The sequence below is a fragment of the Carassius auratus genome, chromosome 8, assembly GCF_003368295.1.
Source record: "Carassius auratus strain Wakin chromosome 8, ASM336829v1, whole genome shotgun sequence".
Classification (NCBI taxonomy): Eukaryota; Metazoa; Chordata; class Actinopteri; order Cypriniformes; family Cyprinidae; genus Carassius; species Carassius auratus.
In genome coordinates, this window is record NC_039250.1 from 25,095,194 (window position 1) to 25,115,088 (window position 19,895).

General features: G+C 41.9%; 1 protein-coding gene across 1 annotated transcript; it reads right to left on the reverse strand.

The window, feature by feature from the left end:
• Positions 1 to 3,956: 3,956 nt before the first annotated feature.
• On the reverse strand, positions 3,957 to 19,491 carry LOC113107777 (plexin-D1-like). Its single transcript, XM_026270484.1, has 4 exons — positions 17,870 to 19,491; positions 16,105 to 16,281; positions 9,837 to 9,968; positions 3,957 to 4,123 (listed from the first exon to the last, which is right to left on the reverse strand). The coding sequence occupies exons 1-4, from the start codon at positions 19,082 to 19,084 to the stop codon at positions 4,019 to 4,021; spliced, it is 1,629 nt and encodes a 542-aa protein (XP_026126269.1). The 5' UTR covers positions 19,085 to 19,491; the 3' UTR covers positions 3,957 to 4,018.
• Between the last annotated feature and the right edge of the window lie 404 nt (positions 19,492 to 19,895).

The following is a 19,895-nucleotide window of genomic DNA, read 5'->3' on the forward strand; positions in this document are numbered from 1 at the left end:
TGAATCAAAATAAAAACAATTTCCAAGACGATCTAAACTATCCTCAATGTGCTAAACTACATTGACTAATTGAACTTAAACACGTGTACCTAAATAACCTGATGCCTGCACCGGTACAGTAACTATCATGGAGGTGTTGTCTTGCTGTTTGCTGTGTTTGTCTGCTTCTTCTGCCTTTGTTTCTCCAGCGATCGACGATGTCTTCACCTAAACACCTCGCCGATCGAAAGGGGGATATATGTAGCAGAAATGAGTCGAATCAGACAAATCAAAGAGTCTATCAGAGCTGTGTGCATTGAAACGAGAGCCGAATTCCTCAGGAAGTCATAAATCAGTTCGAGTGCCACAAGAACCAAGCAAGATAACCAACCAACCAACTTGTTCACACAACAGCTTTCAACATTAACACCAATATAACAATTATTGACAATTTTAATTAGAAGAAGAGATTGTCAAATTTATTGTTCGTGATTGGAATGCAACGCTGGACATCACATGTAAACCCAGGAGATCATGTTAAATACTTGCATTGACTTCCCCCCACCCAGAAGAACCAGACTGAAATTCCTAAGGGGGAAGGGCTTTAAACCTTTGTCTTCACAGAAAAGTCCTTTGCCAGAGAATGGCAAAGAAACTGCTTTTTATACATTATATATGGACCAGAATGAACTCAAAAAAGACTTATGAATGAATCATTCCATTGCTTTAACTCCATATTCATTTACGTGTAACCCACACATTTGACTATCATGTATAATCACTTATTGTGTATGTCTTTTGATAACTATAGGATACCTAGTCATGTCTAGTATTCAAATAATCGCATTTTCTTGCTTGATATTGTCCTGACAATCATTTATTTGTAAAATATATCATAATCATGTTATAGGAATCATGTCCAAAATTAGACCCTGTGAGGCAAGAACCACATGCTTGGTAAGATAAACAATGATTTATGATACCCCAGACCCCAGGACCATATCTGATTGGTCAAGGCAACATTTGAGGGGTGGCCAACAAGGAAGTTTAAAAACTTTGGACACGATTAAATTTTTGGTTTTTAGTTCTAGTCTAGCTGCTGATATTAGCCATGTCGGCTTTTAGTCTAGCATTGCTTGTGCTATCAGTCATGCGGGCTTTTAGTCTGCTTTTAGTTCTAGTCTAGCTGCTGCTATTAGCCATGTCGGCTTTTAGTTCCAGCCTTGCTCGTGCTATCAGTCATGCCTGCTCTTAGCTTTTAGCTTGTAGCTTTGCTACCTAGCTTTAGCTATAAGCATCTAGCCATGCGGTTAGTCGTCATTATTCTTTGAGCGCGGTTCCAGCGTGCCTGCCTACTGCTTCTATGCCACAATGAGAAAGAACACAACCTAGTCTCGTCAAACTTTATTTCTTTTCTTTTCCGTTTGAGTTTCGTGTTCTGAGTTAAGTTTTGTAACGTCGAGTCTCCGACGCCTGACCTCGGATGCCCGTTCAACTTCAACCAGCGCACACGACTCTGCACTTTCAGTCAACGCCCAACAACCACGGGCTTCCCAAGACGTCACAGCCAACTGAACTTCCAGCCAATCAGCGACACCGGGAAACCCCTTTCAACTGGAGTCCCTTTCACAGCAAACGAAGGCAACGTATTCCCAGATATTTGTTGTGCTGGTGTATCTAATATAATTTTAACCCCATTGAGGAACTCAATGCGAGCGCTAATTACGTGATTGATGGTTGTTCATGTCTATGCAATTTAACGTATTGCTGTTAACTTGGGATTCCATATTTCAATTCTCTTAAACTCATCTTTCCCTAACTTTCGACCTTCCTGCAACTTGTGTGAATGTGTGTGTGCGTGCGTTTATGTGTTAGATTAGTTTATATGTCTTAGATTTATCTAATAAAGCCTTATTCATATTGAAAAGAGAAATATCTTGTTTTTTGTGCTTACAAGTTAATGTCTTAAACTGCCGATCTTGTTACTGTGCTAATTGATAGTGTTTTCACTATAGTTTGGATATTAGTATCCAGTGCAGATTTGATGTTAAACGGCTCGTTCACTGAACCGCAGGCGCGTCTCCGTGAACAGCCGTGAAACAGTGATTCTGTTCAAATTCCCTTTAAAATCTTAAATGATTCCCTTTGAGCTAAATTGACCTGTTTCCCTTACATCATCTAAACCAACAACATGTATGTTAGACCCTATACCATCTAAGCTCCTAAAAGAGGTGCTTCCAGAAGTAATAGATCCTCTTCTGACTATTATTAATTCCTCATTGTCATCAGGATATGTCCCCAAAACCTTCAGACTGGATGTTATTAAGCCTCCCATCAAAAAAACACAAAATGACCCCAAAGAACTAGTTAATTACAGATAGATCTTGAATTTTCTGTCCAAGATACAAAACAAGGTTGTATCCTCACAATATCCTCACAATATGTATGTACAAAATGTATCCTATATTCCTTCTTAGAGAAAAATGGTATATGTGAGGATTTCCAGTCAGGATTTAGACTGTATCATAGTACTGAGACTGTTCTCCTTAGAGTTACAAATGATCTGCTCTTATCATCTGATCGTGGGTGTATCTCTCTATTAGTTTTATCGGATCTTAGTGCTGCGAATAGACTTGAACACTTTTTTGGCATTAATGGAAGTGCATTAGCAAGGTTGAAAAACTAACAGAATGCATAGATTCTGGAAAAACTTTGGCTTAATACGAAATTTTTGTCAACGAAAAGGTTGTAGACTGTACACTTGTAGACGGCTCTGTCAATTCAAAACCTAGGTGTGCTATTTGATAGCAATCTTTTCTTAGAAAGACACGTTTCTATTATTTGTAAAACTGCATTTTTCCCTCTCAAAAATATATCTAAATTATGACCTATGCTCTCAATGTCAAATGCACAAACGCTAATTCATTCATTTATGACCTCAAGGTTAGATTATAGATTATTAGAGAAACAAACTACAGCTAGTCCAAAATGCAGCAGCAAGAGTTCTTACTAGAACCAGGAAGTATGACCATATTAGCCCAGTCCTGTCAACACTGCACTGGCTCCCTATCAAACATCGTATAGATTTTAAAATATTGCTTATTACTTATAAAGCCCTGGATGGTTTAGCACATCAGTATTTGAATGAGCTCCTTTTACATTATAATCCTCTACGTCCACTGTGTTCTCAAAACTCAGGTAATTTGATAATACCTAGAATAGGGCTGGGCGATATATCTAACGATATGATCATGCGCATCTGATCAGTAAAGCTGCTTCCGTGATCACCGCTAAAATCACCATCACCTGCTTATAATTGGAGTGCCGTTTAATAGACTGAGCCGTAGATCGCTGACAAGCTACGCCATATCGCGTTCATTATCGCAGATGAATCGCCTTCGATAATGAACGCGATATGGCGTAGCTTGTCAGCTGTAACATCATATATTCTCCATTCTGTCACCGATGGAGTTTCGGTTCCTTGCTGCTGTCGCCTCTGGCTTGCTTAGTTGGGGTCACTTCATCTACAGTGATATCATTGACTTGATTGCAAATAAATGCACAGACACTATTTAACTGAACAGAGATGACATCACTGAATTCAATGATGAACTGCCTTTAACTGTCATTTTGCATTATTGACACACTGTTTTCCTAATGAAAGTTGTTTAGTTGCTTTGACACAATCTTTTTTGTTTAAAGCACTATATAAATAAAGGTGACTTGACCTGACTTGACTAAATCCTAAAGGGCTGCTTCTCCAAAACCCGTCGACTTTCTTACTGCTGTCAAACATAAGATTATTTTCAGAAATTTTCATACAGTGAAGGTGAATGGAGGAGGATACTTGTGATACTTGTTAAAAAAAGATCAAAAGTAACACAAAAATAAGTAGTCCATACGACTATACATTTAAAATCATTGATCTTGATCCTGTAAAATAACCTGCAACAACACTCCTATCATACATTGAGAGATTTATGTTGGGTTCCTTTGCTGTGGTTATAGTGTGAATGGTGGGAGGATGAGAGTGAGTGTTTTACCTTTTCTCCAGTGTACACCAGCCACAGTGGGCATCGCCGGCACTCAGACACTCACTGCACGAGTTGTAGAGGCCACACACAGACACCTGAACCCGCAGGAACTGAGCACACAGACACACATACACACTTGTGAGCATCAGACTAGCAGACAGTTGAGTTTCACACACAAATGTCTTAAAAAATCTTTATAAAGTAATGAACTCATTGTCCCTGTGATAAAGTCAGCAGTACTGACACACTCGTTAACAGAGAAGTTGATATTGTCTTGGGTCATGGTATATTATTATTAGAGTATATTTCCAAGCCTCCGCGATGTGCTCTAAAGTTGTTGTTTTTTTGTTAGTTTGTCCTGTTTTTAGTTATATGCCTGCAATCAGTTCCACCAGAAACAAATTGCTGGACTTTCGGCACTACACATCACCCGATATGTTACAGGTCTTTGACTATTCCGATGTTTCGCTGGGCATAGTAGTTGGTAGAGCAGCTGCGCTTCAGGATAGCTGCACTTCAAGTGCTTCAGGACACACAGATGGAGGAAGCGAGCCAGCATGTTCATGAAGCTTAGACAGCACGGATTTCGAGTGCCATTGCCTTAGCATCCATCTGGCGATCCTCTGCTCTCTACCCAACAAAATGGACAAACTTCTTCTGCTCTCCCAGACAAATTATGATTTCTCACACATTGCTGCTCTGTGTTTCACAATAAAGGATGCATATCACTCTGTTCCATGGTCAGCTTTGGGGCACTCTGATCACTGTTTGGTTCATCTTATACCGCCTATAGGCAGAAACTGACATCAGCTAAACCTGTATTATGGACTGTAAAAAAGATGGATTAATGAAGCAGAGCAGGATTTACAAACTTGTTTTGACCACAATGATTGGAGTGTTTTTGAAGCTGCTTCCACCGATCTGGATAAGGTCACAGAGAAACTGTAACATCATATATCAGTTTTTGTGAAGATATGTGCATTACTACCAAGACTTATCTAAGGGTAGAGTGTCTTGTATAAACAGGCTAAATACACACTGGAAAAGGAGATCAGAGTGGGAAAGAGGAATTATTCTGAAAAACTAAGGACTCAGTTTACTTCCAGCTACTCAGCATCATTGTGGAAAGATTTGAAAGAGATCACCTACTAGGGATGCAACGATACAATTTTTTTCAGAACCGATCCGATCCGATAACAAAAATTCGGATTATCTACCGATATCGATACCGATCCAATCCGATACCAGCACTTTTTTTAATCAATGTAGAATTTCTGTACTTCTCTGTGTTGACCCGATTATCATTCTTTTGTGTTAAACACAATCTACTACATATAGACAACTTCATTTTAATGAAAAATAACAAATGAAAAAATATAAAATCATAATCTATGACAAAAATACTATTATAAACTAGTTTAGTGGATTATTCAGCAGGAAAAGATACTCTAGATTCTAGAAAAATCACGGGTGCACAATAATTGTATAAAATCTAGTGAAACTTTTTATTTACAAATAAAGTGAATACGTCTTAAATCTGGTAAAATGTTACACATTGCTCTTTGTATTGTTGTAAAATACATTCATGTAAAAACGAGTATATGCATTTATATAGAAATATAAAATGTTTATTTTAAATGTACAGCACAGTAAAAATAGGAACAACATATCACAGATAGGACAGAACAAGAAAGACTATTAATAATCTTTGATTGTGCAGAAAGGTATAATAATGCTAAAAGTGCCAATATGTAGCGGCACAGAGCGCTTATGTGTATCGTGTGTGTAGAATGATGAGCTTGAAACAACATGGAGTCACAGTGCGCAGGCTGCACAGCCCTCCGAGTCCACAAAGAAAGCTGCTTGGCTCGTGTTCATCTTCAGTTCTCTCTTTACATCAGTTCAGTCAGTGTACTGTTTCAGTAAATTAATTACTCCGGGATATTGGTTCATTTCAACTCAGAGGTAGGGTCAGCCATGTAAAAAAATAATTTGGATTTGTGGATGCTTACTAGAGGCACGAACCGTTTCAAATGATTCAGTCCGATTTGGTGAACTGGTCCAACCGGTTCAGTAAGAAGAACCGGTTAAATCGAATGATTCGTTTGCAAACAGGACATCACTAGTACAAAGTTGATATTGATACGTAGTGTATTAAATCTGTGCATTAGTTTAATGAGCCTTTTCTTTGAACAGTTTAAACCTCCATTACTGTGCGCTCTTGAAGAGAGTTTGATGGTTTTGACTGTATTAACTGAACGCGACACGCAGTTTGATTGCTGAATGGAAGATGACAGACAGCCGCAGCGGTGAGAAGAGTTTATGTGAACTTAAGGACATCAATATTAATCTGTACCTCACATTAAACTATATAACAGCTTCAGAACACTAGAAATATGTGCACAAAAACATTTGGTGCTTTAAAATGTTTTTGTGCCTTTCGTGGGGCTCAACGATAACACAGAATACTATACACAGTATCGGATTTGGATCGGTCTCGTCTGACCGATACCCAATCCACAGAAAGTGCCAGGATCTGAGCCGATACCGATTCCGAGTATCGGATCGATGTATCCTTATCACCAACCACAAGATACCATCCCCCAGGACTGTGGAGAATCAACAACTGGCAGAAGATCTGAATGAGTTTTACTGCAGGTTTCACTCCACATCCACCCTGAACGCCTCTCCACACAACCATTCACACGTCATGCACCTCCCCCAAACCTGCACCTCAAATCAGTGAAGACGAGGTGCGACAGGTCTTTCGAAAGCAGAAAATGAAAAAAGCACCAGGCCTAGATGGTGGTGCACAAGCCTGTCTGAAATCCTGTGCTGACCAGCTGGCCCCCATCTTCACACAGATCTTCAACAGATCGCTGGAGCTGTGCGTCATGCTTCAAACACTCCACCATCATCCCCATCCCAAAGAAATCCAAAATTACAGGACTTAACGACTAAAGGCCTGTGAGGCTAATATCTGTGGCCATGAAATCTTTTGAAAAACTGGTGCTGGGTTAGGGTTAGGGGATCACCAGTTTCCTGACAGAGGTTCAGCACCACCATCTCCCAGAACCTTAAGTGGGACATTCACATTGACTCCATTGTTAAAAAAGGCCCAGCAGAGGTTGTACTTCTCTCACCAGCTATGGAAGTTCAACCTGCCACAGGAGCAGCTGAAATCTGACCTCAGAAGACTACAGAGGGTAGTCCAGACTGCTGAGCGAATCAATGGAACAACCCTACCTATTCTCCAAGAACTGTACTCATCCAGAGTGAGAACAAAGGCTGTTAAAATCACTCTGGACCCCTCACATCCAACACACTCCCTCTTTGAACTGTTGCCATCTGGTCGACGCTACAGAGCTCTGAGCACCAGAACGACCAGACACAGGATCAGTTTCTTCCCTCAGGCAATCCATCTTATGAACACTTAATAATAACTGTGGAACACAATACACTATTTATACCCACATACACTTATCTAACACACAGACTTAGTCTACACTTCAAATTTGCATGCAATTTACCTGTACATAAAATACTATCTATTGTAATTGTGACGAGTCTCTCTATTCTTCTTGCTACAGCTGGTTAGTGGGTGTGGCTAGGAGACTCGTCAACGGAATGATGTCCACCTGTTCATCCCTCTATAAAAGTTTAGGCTGGCTAGTGTAGGAGTGGGACTTTCTCTGGGTTTATTTTGTGTTTGCTTTAGGCTCTGGTTTGTTATTCGATTTAGTATTTTGTTTCTGTAGCTATTACATTTACACCCATGCACCTGACAGACATTACAGATGACCACGTTTTCTTGTTTAGATATATATTATTTTATTTGCATTAATAAATGTTTATTTCTTTCAGTCCAGTCACTGTGTCCTCCATTTCATTTGCCATGGCTTTGAGCTGGTCGTGACAAATGTGGGGGCTCGTCCATAACTTTGTTTGTTTGGTTAAATAGTTAAATAGAAATTTTGTGGAGGATTATAGTGACTGGTTTGGGTTTTTGGGGTTTGGTCTACTTTACGGGAGTCTGGTTTTGGGAGGTGTTGACTATATTTGTATGTTTGATGGGAGGTTTCTTGGATATGCTTTCCCTGTTTAGGTTTAGAGGGGTATCCTTAACGGGATGCTCAGAATTTTTTTTATTTTAGTTTGTTTTGTTTGTACGGTGAAAGCAGCTAGAGCAGTTGTCTCGGGAACACATTCGTGTTTTGTAATGGTGACTTGTTAATCGGTTGCCATTTCAAACACTGGTTTACAGTGTATAAAAACCCGCTGCAAGTAACTGTATGAAGATTAGGCATCAGTTTAGATAGTTTGGAAATTTAGGTAGAGGGAATTGTTTATCCAATTTTTACCCCCTCAAATATATACATTTTTTGTAAATCAAGTAGCCGTACGTATCTTTTACCATGGATTCAAAGGTTGAGGAATTTATAAGTGCTCCATCTGAAGATCTGTTGAATGGGTTTTCTAAAGAGCAACTGGTAGAACTTGCAACTCATTACAAAATTAGTTTATCAAGTCAAGATAAACGTCTAAAAGATAGTATTAGAACGCTGTATCCAATTCCTGCTGTTAGTCAACCCTTTGAGCATCTTATTGTGGATTGTGTTGGGCCATTACCTCGGTCGAAGGCAGGGAATGAATATTTGCTTACGGTTATGTGCCAAATGACTCGATATCCAGCTGTGTACCCGTTACGTTTGCTAACCGCAAGGTTAGTTGTAAACGCACTGACTCAATTTATTTCGGTGTTCGGAATACCACAAATTATTCAGTCTGATCAGGGGAGTAATTTTACTTCCAACTTGTTTGGTCAAGTTTTGAAACAGCTTCATATTCAACATAATCTTTCCAGTGCTTATCACGCTCAAAGTCAGGGAGTACTGGAAAGATTTCATCCAATATTGAAGTCTTTATTGAGATCTTACTGTGTTCAGATGAATCAGGATTGGGAAGCTGGATTACCTTGGTTAATGATGTCGGCTCGAGAAGCCGCTCAAGAGAGTACCGGATTTAGTCCGAATGACCTTGTTTTTGGTCATGAGGTGCGTGGTCCCTTATCTGTTTTGACGGCAGATTGGAAAAAAGTTGATCCACCAAAAAACATTTTAGCATATGTGAGTGATTTTCGCAGACGAATTTTTGAAGCATGTCAATTGGCAAAAGCATCTTTGAGTAAAGCACAAGATCGGATGAAACGACTTTTTGATCGCCGTACAGAATTGCGTTCATTCCAACCGGGGGATCAAGTTCTTGCTCTGTTGCCCATTATGGGATAACCATTTCAGGCCAAGTTTGTAGGTCCATATACTGTTGCTCGTCAAATTTCTGAGCTTAACTATTTGATTAATACGCCAGATCGGAAAAAGAAGAATAGAGAGACTCGTCACATAATATACCTGCACACACAATTTACATTTGTATATTGCTATTCCTTATTTACTTGTTCTATTTTTGTATTTATTTAATTTTTATCAGTGTTTTTGTTCTGTTGCTGTATGTATAACCATACCTGCCAATAAAGCTCATTCTGATTCAGTGCATTGATGTTGATTGAGGGTTATAAGAATTTTTTTTACATTTAAATACATCCAATACACTCACAGTTCATACATGATAAAGATATTTAAACTTATTGTATGACACCAATTCACAAAGTGTCTTTTTTTCTGCTAGTAGATCTCTTTCTAAGATCAGCCTGTGAACAGATTCTTCATGTCATCACTAGATCGGCTTACGCTGTATTTCAAGAGTCCACTTCAGCTATTCTCATAACTACAAATAACTATCAGTCACTTGTTTAACTGTACTCACGTGGTGTGTGGTCATGAGGTACAGGTAGTTGTGGTCGCTGGGGTCGAAGGTCATGATGTGGTGAACAGGTTCGTTAGCTGGGAGTCTCAGTGACCACTGATTGGCCACAGACAGGTTGGCCAGCAGAGACAGCTGCAGAGAAACACATGATACATATCAATTAACAATAGCTCAAATCTTTTTTAGACTCATTATTTGATTGGACAAGAGTTACAGTTCATCAAGTAGGAATTGTATGCACTCAAAAAAATTAAAAACCTATAGGTTATCAGGTGCGTATAACAAAAAGAACAATGCAAGCAGACCAAAACATATATCAAAAATAAATATTTTATTTTTTATATGCAAAAGTAAAAAAGTGTCAAAGAGTTACAGTTACACTGCCACATTACACTAACTGAACTAAGAGTCAATAAGTAAAAAAGTAATGTTTTATTCCCACGGTGATGACTGGACAGCACTGAATGAGACACAGGACACAGTGATGAGGTCAGGTGACCGTCAGGTGAGCTCCTGCAGCAGGAAGTGTCTTCATGACTGCGTTCCATTGGACAGTAGGCATATAAACTGTGTCTCATACTGCTGTTTCTATTTCAAACCCGTCTGTTCTTCCATGACACCTAGCTTTAAATGAGAAGGCAGCAGAGTGTGATAATAATATGGTATCACGATTCACCTTAATTAGCATCTTCTGAATGTTGAGAAGTGCAGGAGATCAGTCGGTGGGTGTGAAACATTTCTCCTCATAAAATCAACCTTCAGAGATGAAGTGCTAATTGCAAATGTAGACAAGTTTCATCAGTTTAGACACACACACACACACACACACAAACAGCCAGAGTTTGAGTATGTTTTTCTAGCTCACAGCACAAAAACATCCAGCACAGACACTATAATGGGCTTTTAGGCAGTTTAAAAAGCATTGAGATCAAATCTACATATTTCAGTAATTATATGTAAGATAAGGACATCAAAGACACATGGTTATGAGAGGAGTGAATAAAGAGTGTGTTTGTGTCCGTCTGTGATTTCACACACTCATACTGAGTTTTTGCTTTAACAATGTTCATCAGCATTTTACAGAAGTTGCTCATCCACACATGATAATACAGAGAGACCAGACACAAGTCTCAAGCTGTTCCTCTGGCAGTCATTTAATCAGTAAAATATAACACTGCATACACACTCAATCATCATGTTTTACCACAGGACAGCAAATAGCAGTGAATATTGTGCTAAACTGGAAGGAGTGTAATATAGAGACTGTAGAGAGTAACATTCATCTTGAACAATGCCAGGACAACCACAGACGATGAATATGGGAACAATAAGTGTCACTTGACTAAACAATTGTCATTGTTTCTGAATACCTCAATCTGAACCGTCCCCTCTACAAACACTGCCAAACCAGTTCAAAGAGTTCTTCACCGTCTCAGCACAGACAAAAGACCTAGAAAACTGTTTTTAATAATGTGGATGTAGCCTAACACACTGAGTGTGTGTGTGAGTGAGTGAGTGTGTGTGAGTGTTCTTACCAAAGCACCAGTGGAGGATAAAATAATGTTTCCTTTATTCAGTACAATGCAACTGCCTGCAAGTATGAATGTGAAGGCTATAGTAGTTTTTATATGAACAGATGAACAGACAGAGAGACAGACAGATAGAAGGACAGATGGACAAGCAGAGGCTGAGCTGTAACTGTATTAGAGTCTACTAACACATATCCCTAAATAAGCTTATCTCACCGTCCCAAATCACATTACACACACTCCTGAAACCACCCGCAGGACATACAGACACACACACACACACACACACACACACACACACACACTCCTGAAACCACCCACAGGACATACAGACACACACACACACACACATGTTTGTTTTTGTGAAAAGTGTGTTCAAAGGGCTCATATGAAGAAAAACAGACACACTGCACTGTTCACTAGTGTAACTCCCTCTACAAGCATCATGATGGATGACAGTATGAAACACACATGTATGTGGAGCTCAGTCAGTCATAGCACTGCTCATTTACATACACAACTCTTAAAGGTACAGTAGCTGCTGTTTAACTGGAACCTGAACTGGATCTTGAAAAGCAAGAAGCCCTGACTCACGTCTTAAGTGGACTTCACAGAGAACAGAAAAAAATAAATTCTGGAACATGAATGACATGTCAAATATGAGCACTTTAAACAGTCATAAAAACAGTACATACAGATCACAATCAGAGACGCACACTACCCATGTTATCCGCTGTCTGTGTGCTGAGAGTTAGATTACAGTGCATCTGTGAGGATAGTGCAGCTTCTGTTCAGAGTGCTCATACTCCTGCTGCCTTTGTAACCGTGATCTCAGAAATAGCTCAAAAAATCCCTGTCTGAGGGAGAAACGGCAGAAAACATACTACACATACAGTAAACAGAAGAGTATAAGCAATACAATATAAACCGTCTGAACAGTTTTTACCATATAGCATGGTATTACTCTATATATCTAGAGACACATCAGTAGTGCTGTGTGGGTTTAATGTAGGTGTGTTAGATCACACACACACACACAGCAGAGCCTTACATCTGGAGCAGATGCCGTCCCTGTGTTTTGGCAGAAAAACAAAAAGCCTTTTCTGGGCTCTTTAGACGAGACTCCCTGCAGCCAGCTCCTCCTTATCTGTGTGAATGAAACACTCTCAAAGAGCTGGATCTGAGCTGCTCTGACACACCTTCCTGGAATCTGACCCTAATTACTGCTCTTTTGTTCAGATTTTCAGGCTTGCAGATGTTTTCTAGGGCCGTGTGCACATGAATAGTCTTGTGAGTAGTTGTGTGGCTCATGTTTTGCCTGCAGTGTGAGAAGCAAGGGATGATATACATCCCAATTCAGCAGGCACCCGTCCTGATCAGGAAACACCTTCATAAATACACTAAATAATGCTTTAATCAAAATATCAAAAAGCAGAAAGATTTAGTGGTAGAGGACAGAACTAAATAAAAGGAACTGAATAACTACTGTATACCCTGTTGAAAAAAAGCAGCATATGCTGGTTAGGCAGGTTCTGAAGCATGGATGCTGGTCTGAAGACGGTCCTGAACAGCAGCTAGATGCTTAGAACAGCACAGGAACAGATAAGAACCAACTCAAACCAGCATTCATGCTTCAAAACCTGCCTAACCAGCATATGCTGCTTTTTTTTAACAGGGTAGCAATGCAGGATAGTATTTACCCATCCAAAAACCCACATTAGAGCCACAGTGCTGTCCTACAGGAACAGGAGCGGTTCCTGTGAGCATGATGACAGAGCTCATCTCATTCGACTGAACGGCCTTTACAGCCGACAGCAAACACACACACACAGCAGCAGGAGACACGGCCTGGACAGGAACACTTTCACACAGGGTTTATGTACAGGGCAAACACCAATGAGAGAAAGTCTTCAAATATTGGAGCCTGTGTGTTTCTATGTGCTGTAACATGGATGTGTGTGCAGTTCATCACAGCTGGGCGATAATGAAATTCACAAATGATCATCTTTAATAGTGGTGTGTATGGTCTGCGTGTTTGTGTGTGTGTGAGCTTGTTTATGTGGTTAATGAGGACACAAATTTGTATAATGACATAGGTATGACACAGGTATTACAATGAGGAGGTGGTTTATGAGGACATTTTTAGTGTCCCCGTAATTCAAAATGTTTATAAATCATACAGAATAAGTTATTTTGAAAATCCAAAAATGCACAAAGTTTCCTGTGAGGGTTAGGGTTAGGTGTAGGGTTGGTGAAGGGCCATAGAATATACAGTTTCTACAGAATAAAAACCATTACACCTATGGAGTGTCCCCATAAACCACATATACCAACATGTGTGTGAGTGTGTGTGTGTGTGTGTATGTGTGTGTATATAAAAGAAACTGGATTTAAGTCACTTTGAACGTGGAATAGTTGTTGGTACCAGACGGACTGCTCTGAGTGTTTCAAAAACTGCTGGTCTGCTGGGATTTTACACACATAACCATCTCTAGGTTTTACAGAGAATGGTCCGAAAAAGAGAAAATATCCAGTGAGCGCCAGTTGTGTAGATGAAAATGCCTTGTTGAAGTCAGAGGGCAGAGGAGAATGAGCAGAATGGTTAGAGATGATAGAAAGGCAACAATAACTCAAATAACCACTCGATACAACCAAGTATGCAGAATACCATCTCTGAACACACAACATGTTGAACCCTGAAGCAGATGTCACAAAGCTCGAATCATCTCAGGCTGGTTCCTTGAACACGACAATGAGTTGACTTTACTCAAATGGCCTCCACAGTCACCAGATCTCAATCTAATAGAGCATCTTTGGGATGTGGTGGAACGGTAGATTCACATCATCACATCACTGACAAATCTGCAGCAACTGCGTGATGCTATCATGTCTGTATGGACCAAAATCTCTGAGGAATGTTTCCAGCACCTTGTTGAATCTATGCCATGAAGAATTAAGGCAGTTCTGTAAGCCAAAGGTGGTCCAACCCGGTACTAGAAACTAAGGTGTACCTAATAAAGTGTCCAGTGAGTGTATATGAGGGATGCATCAGTATGGTTGACTCGTCAACTAATCATCCATCAACCAAGTAGTTAATGAGCAAGTTTTTATTCAGATGTTTGTTTGGATTGCTAACACAATGTAACTGATTCATAAGGCACAATTTCCAAAACCATTCACTCAGTTCTCAAAAGAAAGACAAATATTTTTTAAACATTTAACACATTTCAACTGTTTTCACACACGTTCCAATTTGCTCAGGTGTTTTCTTCAAAACTCTACACAAAAAGCCCTCATTTTTCGCTCATTATCCCTCATTATCCATCTGGGAACATTCAGTAACAAAACTGATGAGACACAGGTCAGGATCTCAGAAAGATAAGAGCAGGGTCACAGGTGATTATGTGGTTTTGAGAAGGAATCCTAGTGGTGAGAGACAAAGAGGAAGAGGAAAAGAAAAATGAAGGGGACGGGGTCAAAGGTCAATTGTTCCTAAAGAAATACACAGCGCTATGGTTGAGCATGTTCCTGTGTTCGTGAGGTTCTACACTGCTTACACACTTCAGATGAGAGAAATCGAGCATCGCGTTAGTTCAGTCAGGCCACGTTAGTCACGCTTGCATCAGCTGACAGTCAGCTGTTCCTGACGTGTACCAATCCAGTCTTGACACCTATCACCTGCGGTCTATTTAAATCCCCCTTATTCAGTGTCTCTCCATCGCATCGCTGCTTGCAGTTATCTCCCTCCTCCAACCCCAACTACACCAACTGAACCTGTAATCTGATCTAACTTCTTTCTTTACAGTGTCTTCATTGGAAGCAGTCTCTATCACATTTTGTTTACAGCTCATGTAGTTGGGAATTGTAATGATGTATGCTTATAATGGTTCTGTTCTGTACCCCAGGGGGGTTTGTCTTGCTGCTCTCCCCGCTCGGTCCAAGCATGGCTGCATGGACAGAACATAACCATACCACCAACACTAACTGTATGCAATTATAATTGTCATAAATATATGACGGAAGTGGTCCTGATTGAACTCTGACTGTGTACTGTAAATACTGTTGGATGTTACACCCCTTCAGACTCAGAACTGTTGAACTCAGGGTGATCTCCTCTGAGGCCATTATGTTTTTTGACTAAAATGAAGTTTGAAAGTCTGAAGTTGGTGTGTAGTTTTGAGATTGTGTTTCTAGTTGTGAGAAACTGGTGAATTGTTTGATGAATTGTGTGTTAGCTATGGAGCAGAACTGTGATCTCTGTTCAGGGTGAGTGTGTGTTTGCTTCTGGAGAAACAGTGATGTGACCTCAGACCTAGAGTCAGAGTCCCTTTCATTTTTAAAAGGAATATTGCAGTGATGATTTTAAATGATTTGTCTGTCCATGCACACATTTAATTCACATATAATCTTCAATCAAAACATGATCTTCCCTCCTGTATAACTTCCTCCAGCAGTCTGTCACTTACATGAGATCACAGCATGCGTCACCACAGGGAAGAACAGATGATCGCAACTGTTTCCAGTCAGCTTTACCGAGCAGATGAAGCACTGCGACTGCAACTGTTGTTCTGCTTCATCTGCAGGTCTCTGTCTAAGATAGATATTTGATGTGCCTTGCTGCTCCTCCATCAGCTGGTCATTCGGTGAGCTCCTGTACAGCTGAGCGTGACTCAAGGGTTCGATCCGCTGAAGGATACATGTGGAGTGATTTAACACAGTGTTGTACTGAGGTAACTCACCTTTCGCAGACGGCCCCGGCTGGTCCCCAGAAACACCACGGTGCGGTTGTGGACGTTGTCAACAGCAATAGAGCTGAGTCCCGGGGCCTCGTAGATGGGTGGGGCCCTCAGGGGCCTCATCAGGGCCAGCGGGTGCTGCAGGTGAGCGGCCCCACAGTTCAGCTGCTCCTCCTGAAGCTGGAACACAGAACACACGACGAGGCTCATGACTGCTGCTGGTGACCGCTGGGGTGGTTTCATTCGGTCTCTAGATGCGCTTTGTGTTTGCTCAGTGAAGTCAGAAGAGTCTGTGATGTTCTCATGATGTTTCTATCCATTCATTTATACTCGTTCTGTGCTACAGTCTCGCAGGACGGTTCTGATCACTGAGGGTCAGGGGTTATTCAGATGCCTAAATGCCTGTCGTAGTAAACACCACTAATAAGTAATTAGACTGAGAATGATCAAAACTGATGAGGGATGCGGCTGTGTTTAACCTTTAACACGCTGATGAATCTATTGTTGAATCAGACGGGTTCTGCTCCGTCAGAGCCACATTCACACGTCTGTTTTCATGAGCGCAGGGCGAGAGGTTGAGGGAGGGTGATGGGAACTCAAGCGGGGGAGAGGAGGAATTTCTCACGAGTTTCTCCCCCTCAGCGCTGTGACCTCCTGCAGACTCTAATCTATCAGATCCTCCACAGACAGCGATGTGAACACTGAGCGCTGCTCATAACGTGATGAAAACACGGCTGGACCAGGACAAAGCCAACAGCACAAAAGCTACACTGAATAAACCCCAGACTGCCACATGCTTCTTATAAAACCTCATGTTCACATGATAAAAACAACATGTTTCCAGAAACCAGCTGCTCCAGGATCTGCTTCACAGCCGTTTTCAACAAAAGCTAAAGATTTTTCATATTAGGTGAGATTCCCATCAGATGTACATGCTGTACAGTATTATCAGACATACTTTTAAAACCAATGGGATTACACTGATCGTAACCGCAGTCTGTCATGAGTCTGGAGACACACTCTCACTGCTAGATCTGCTAAAACAGCAGTCAAAGCTTTCACTCTGCTCTACACTGAAAGTGGTTTAATAGAGTACTTCACAGTCATAAATCATAGATCATCAGTCGTGTACTTGTTGAACAGAGCCAACTATACAAAAGTAGGAGTTTTAGGAGATTTGAGATGAAGCACTAATCAAAGACAGATTTCATTACCATGTCCTCCTAAATGTAAAATATTGTGTGTGTTATTTGACAAATGTGGACAGTGTTTTAAAGATTACAGCAAATACCACTATCATTTTGCAGAAATAAGTGTATAAGCCAAAGAAAAATGATCTGGAGCTAGTTTTAGGTGCATTTTACGAAACTCCACACAATGCCATAAAACAAATAATAGCCCAACTCGATCATATCGATCAAAAACCTTTGTGGCAGTTATTCATTCTTATATTTGAATTGACTCTTGATATTTAAAGGGCATTCAATCCTGACACTTACGTTCAAATCCACAAGAAAGTGTGCTGAAACTGCTATTTGGAGTCTCCTTTTTACTTTCGACAGTAACAAAGTTAAAGACCTGCGATTCATTTTTAAAAATGCTAATATTCCACGTATTCTCGTAATATAATTATGCTCATTATTGGTTAATGTGCATTGATGGCTTTAAATGACTTTAAGTGTCTTCATTCTCTGAGTTTCATGAAGTTTCATCTTTCTCTTCTCACTACCCAGTCATGAAGGTTATTATAAGAGTCGCGCGCTCTCACCTTGATGGCCCCCTTGAGCTCGCACTGGGCCCCGGAGCCCTGGATGACGCTGTCCAGCACCTGCACGTCGCTGTTCGGCCCGTTCGAGCAGTTACGGCGGCCCTGGCGGATCCTCTCCTCCACATCCGCCACGCGGAACGCGCACACAGCCGACTGGCCGCCCGTCCGCGCGAACACCCCGAACAGATAGGGCTCCGGTCCCGCCGCGCTGTGCGCGCTGATGTCCGCGGGGCAGATGGAGAGCAGGCGGTTGTAGATGTTCCCGTCGGATCCGCACTGAAGGCCCATCTGGATGTAGGACTCGGTGAGTTTGCGGCTCTCCGCGGACCTGCGGGGATCGTCCGTGTCCAGACAGATGCGCGCCAGGATGCTGTTGGGCTGGCTCTCCTTCAGACCCGTGTTCGCGTCGTTGTTGATGGCGATGTACGAGTAGTTCTTGTGAACGAAGGCGTGCACGAAGCTGAGCTTGTTCTTCTGCTTGACTTCTTGCTTGATCTTGAACACGTTGTCCTCGGACGGGTTGATGTTGTAGGTGAAGAGGTCTTTGGTGTTGAGCGAGCGGATGGCGATCTCGGGCGTGTTCTCGAAGCGCAGGTCCTCTTTGCTGTGGTTCTTGGGGAAATACTCGCTCCCCATGCCCGTGAAGGTCGCTGCCACCAGCAGCCGCGGCGCGCCGCCGTGACTCCGGAAGATCAGCCCCACGGTGCTCGCGTCCTCGTGGTTGGCCGCGATGTTGAGCATGCTGGGGAACACGGTGGTCCCGTCCTGCGGGAACTTGACGGCCACCCGGGACACGTTGTCCATGCTGCGCAGCTCGCAGAAGCCCTGGTACACCGACCCGCAGGCCAGCAGCACGCCCTGCTCGCGGTCCAGCGCGAGGAGCTTGTTGTGGTTGTCGGTGAGAGTCTTCTGGTGCTCGCACATCGCCTGCGGCAGCTGCGGCGCGTGGCACAGCGGGTTGTCCAGCACCGGTCCCGTGCGCGTCTCCGCCTCTCTGGATAGCGTGGCGTTCAGCTGGTACAGGCTGTTGACCGCGGCCAGGTAAACGCGACGCGACACCGCGTCCACCACGAAGTTATTGGTGCGGCTGGGAGTCGCGAACGCCTGTTGAATCTGGAGCGCGTCGGCCGTGCGCGTTTGGAGAGCCGTTAGAAACACGGAGAACACCGTCGCTAAGAGTCCGAGAGAGGTTCTGTCCGCAGTAGAAGGAGACATTTTCCCTTCTGGCTGGCACCCGCGGGTTCTGGACGGAGAGGCGCATTGAGCCAGCGGAAAAGAGCGCAACTATCCGGAGGAAAGAGCGTTTCCTGCCGAGCGCACGAGCACCGAGTGACGTGACGAGGCGCCTCCGCTTCCTCACAGAAACTCTCGACGCTCACCGTCTCTCTGGAGATCTGTCCTCGTGATAGCCCCGGATAATTACCCGAGGGAACAATAAAGACGATACTATAACTGTTCAAAACAAACAAACAACAAATAATAATAATTATAAACAGCTAGAACTGAAACACAAGTCCTCGAGAGAAATGAGCTAGTGACTGTGGACGGTGCAGTGATGCTCTCGTGAAGTTACAGGAGAAGTTTACAGGTCCGGAAAAGCTTTTGCTCACTTCGTCTTGATTTTTAACAGTAATAATATAGTGTGTCCAAATGACTCACAGAATTAAAACAGTGTACCATATTGATTATTATTGATAAGGTAATGTTTGTACTACACGTTAGAACAGCAAACTTATATTGTTTAATCACCAACAACAAATAGGTGTGTGTGTCTGAGAGAGAGTGATTGAGTGTGTGTGTGTGTGTGTGTTGTTTCACTAAACGTGTGATGTTGAAAGTGTCCTCACTAATACAGGGAAACCTGTTGAACACTTGGTGATCCGGAGCTCACTAGTTAACACGGCCCATACATTAATAAATAAACCATGTTTTTCTATCTAAATGTGGTGTTTTGCACAGTTTTTGCACGGTTATGTTCAAGGTTGTTTAGGACAGAAGCATCACTATCCTGATGTAAAATGAGCTT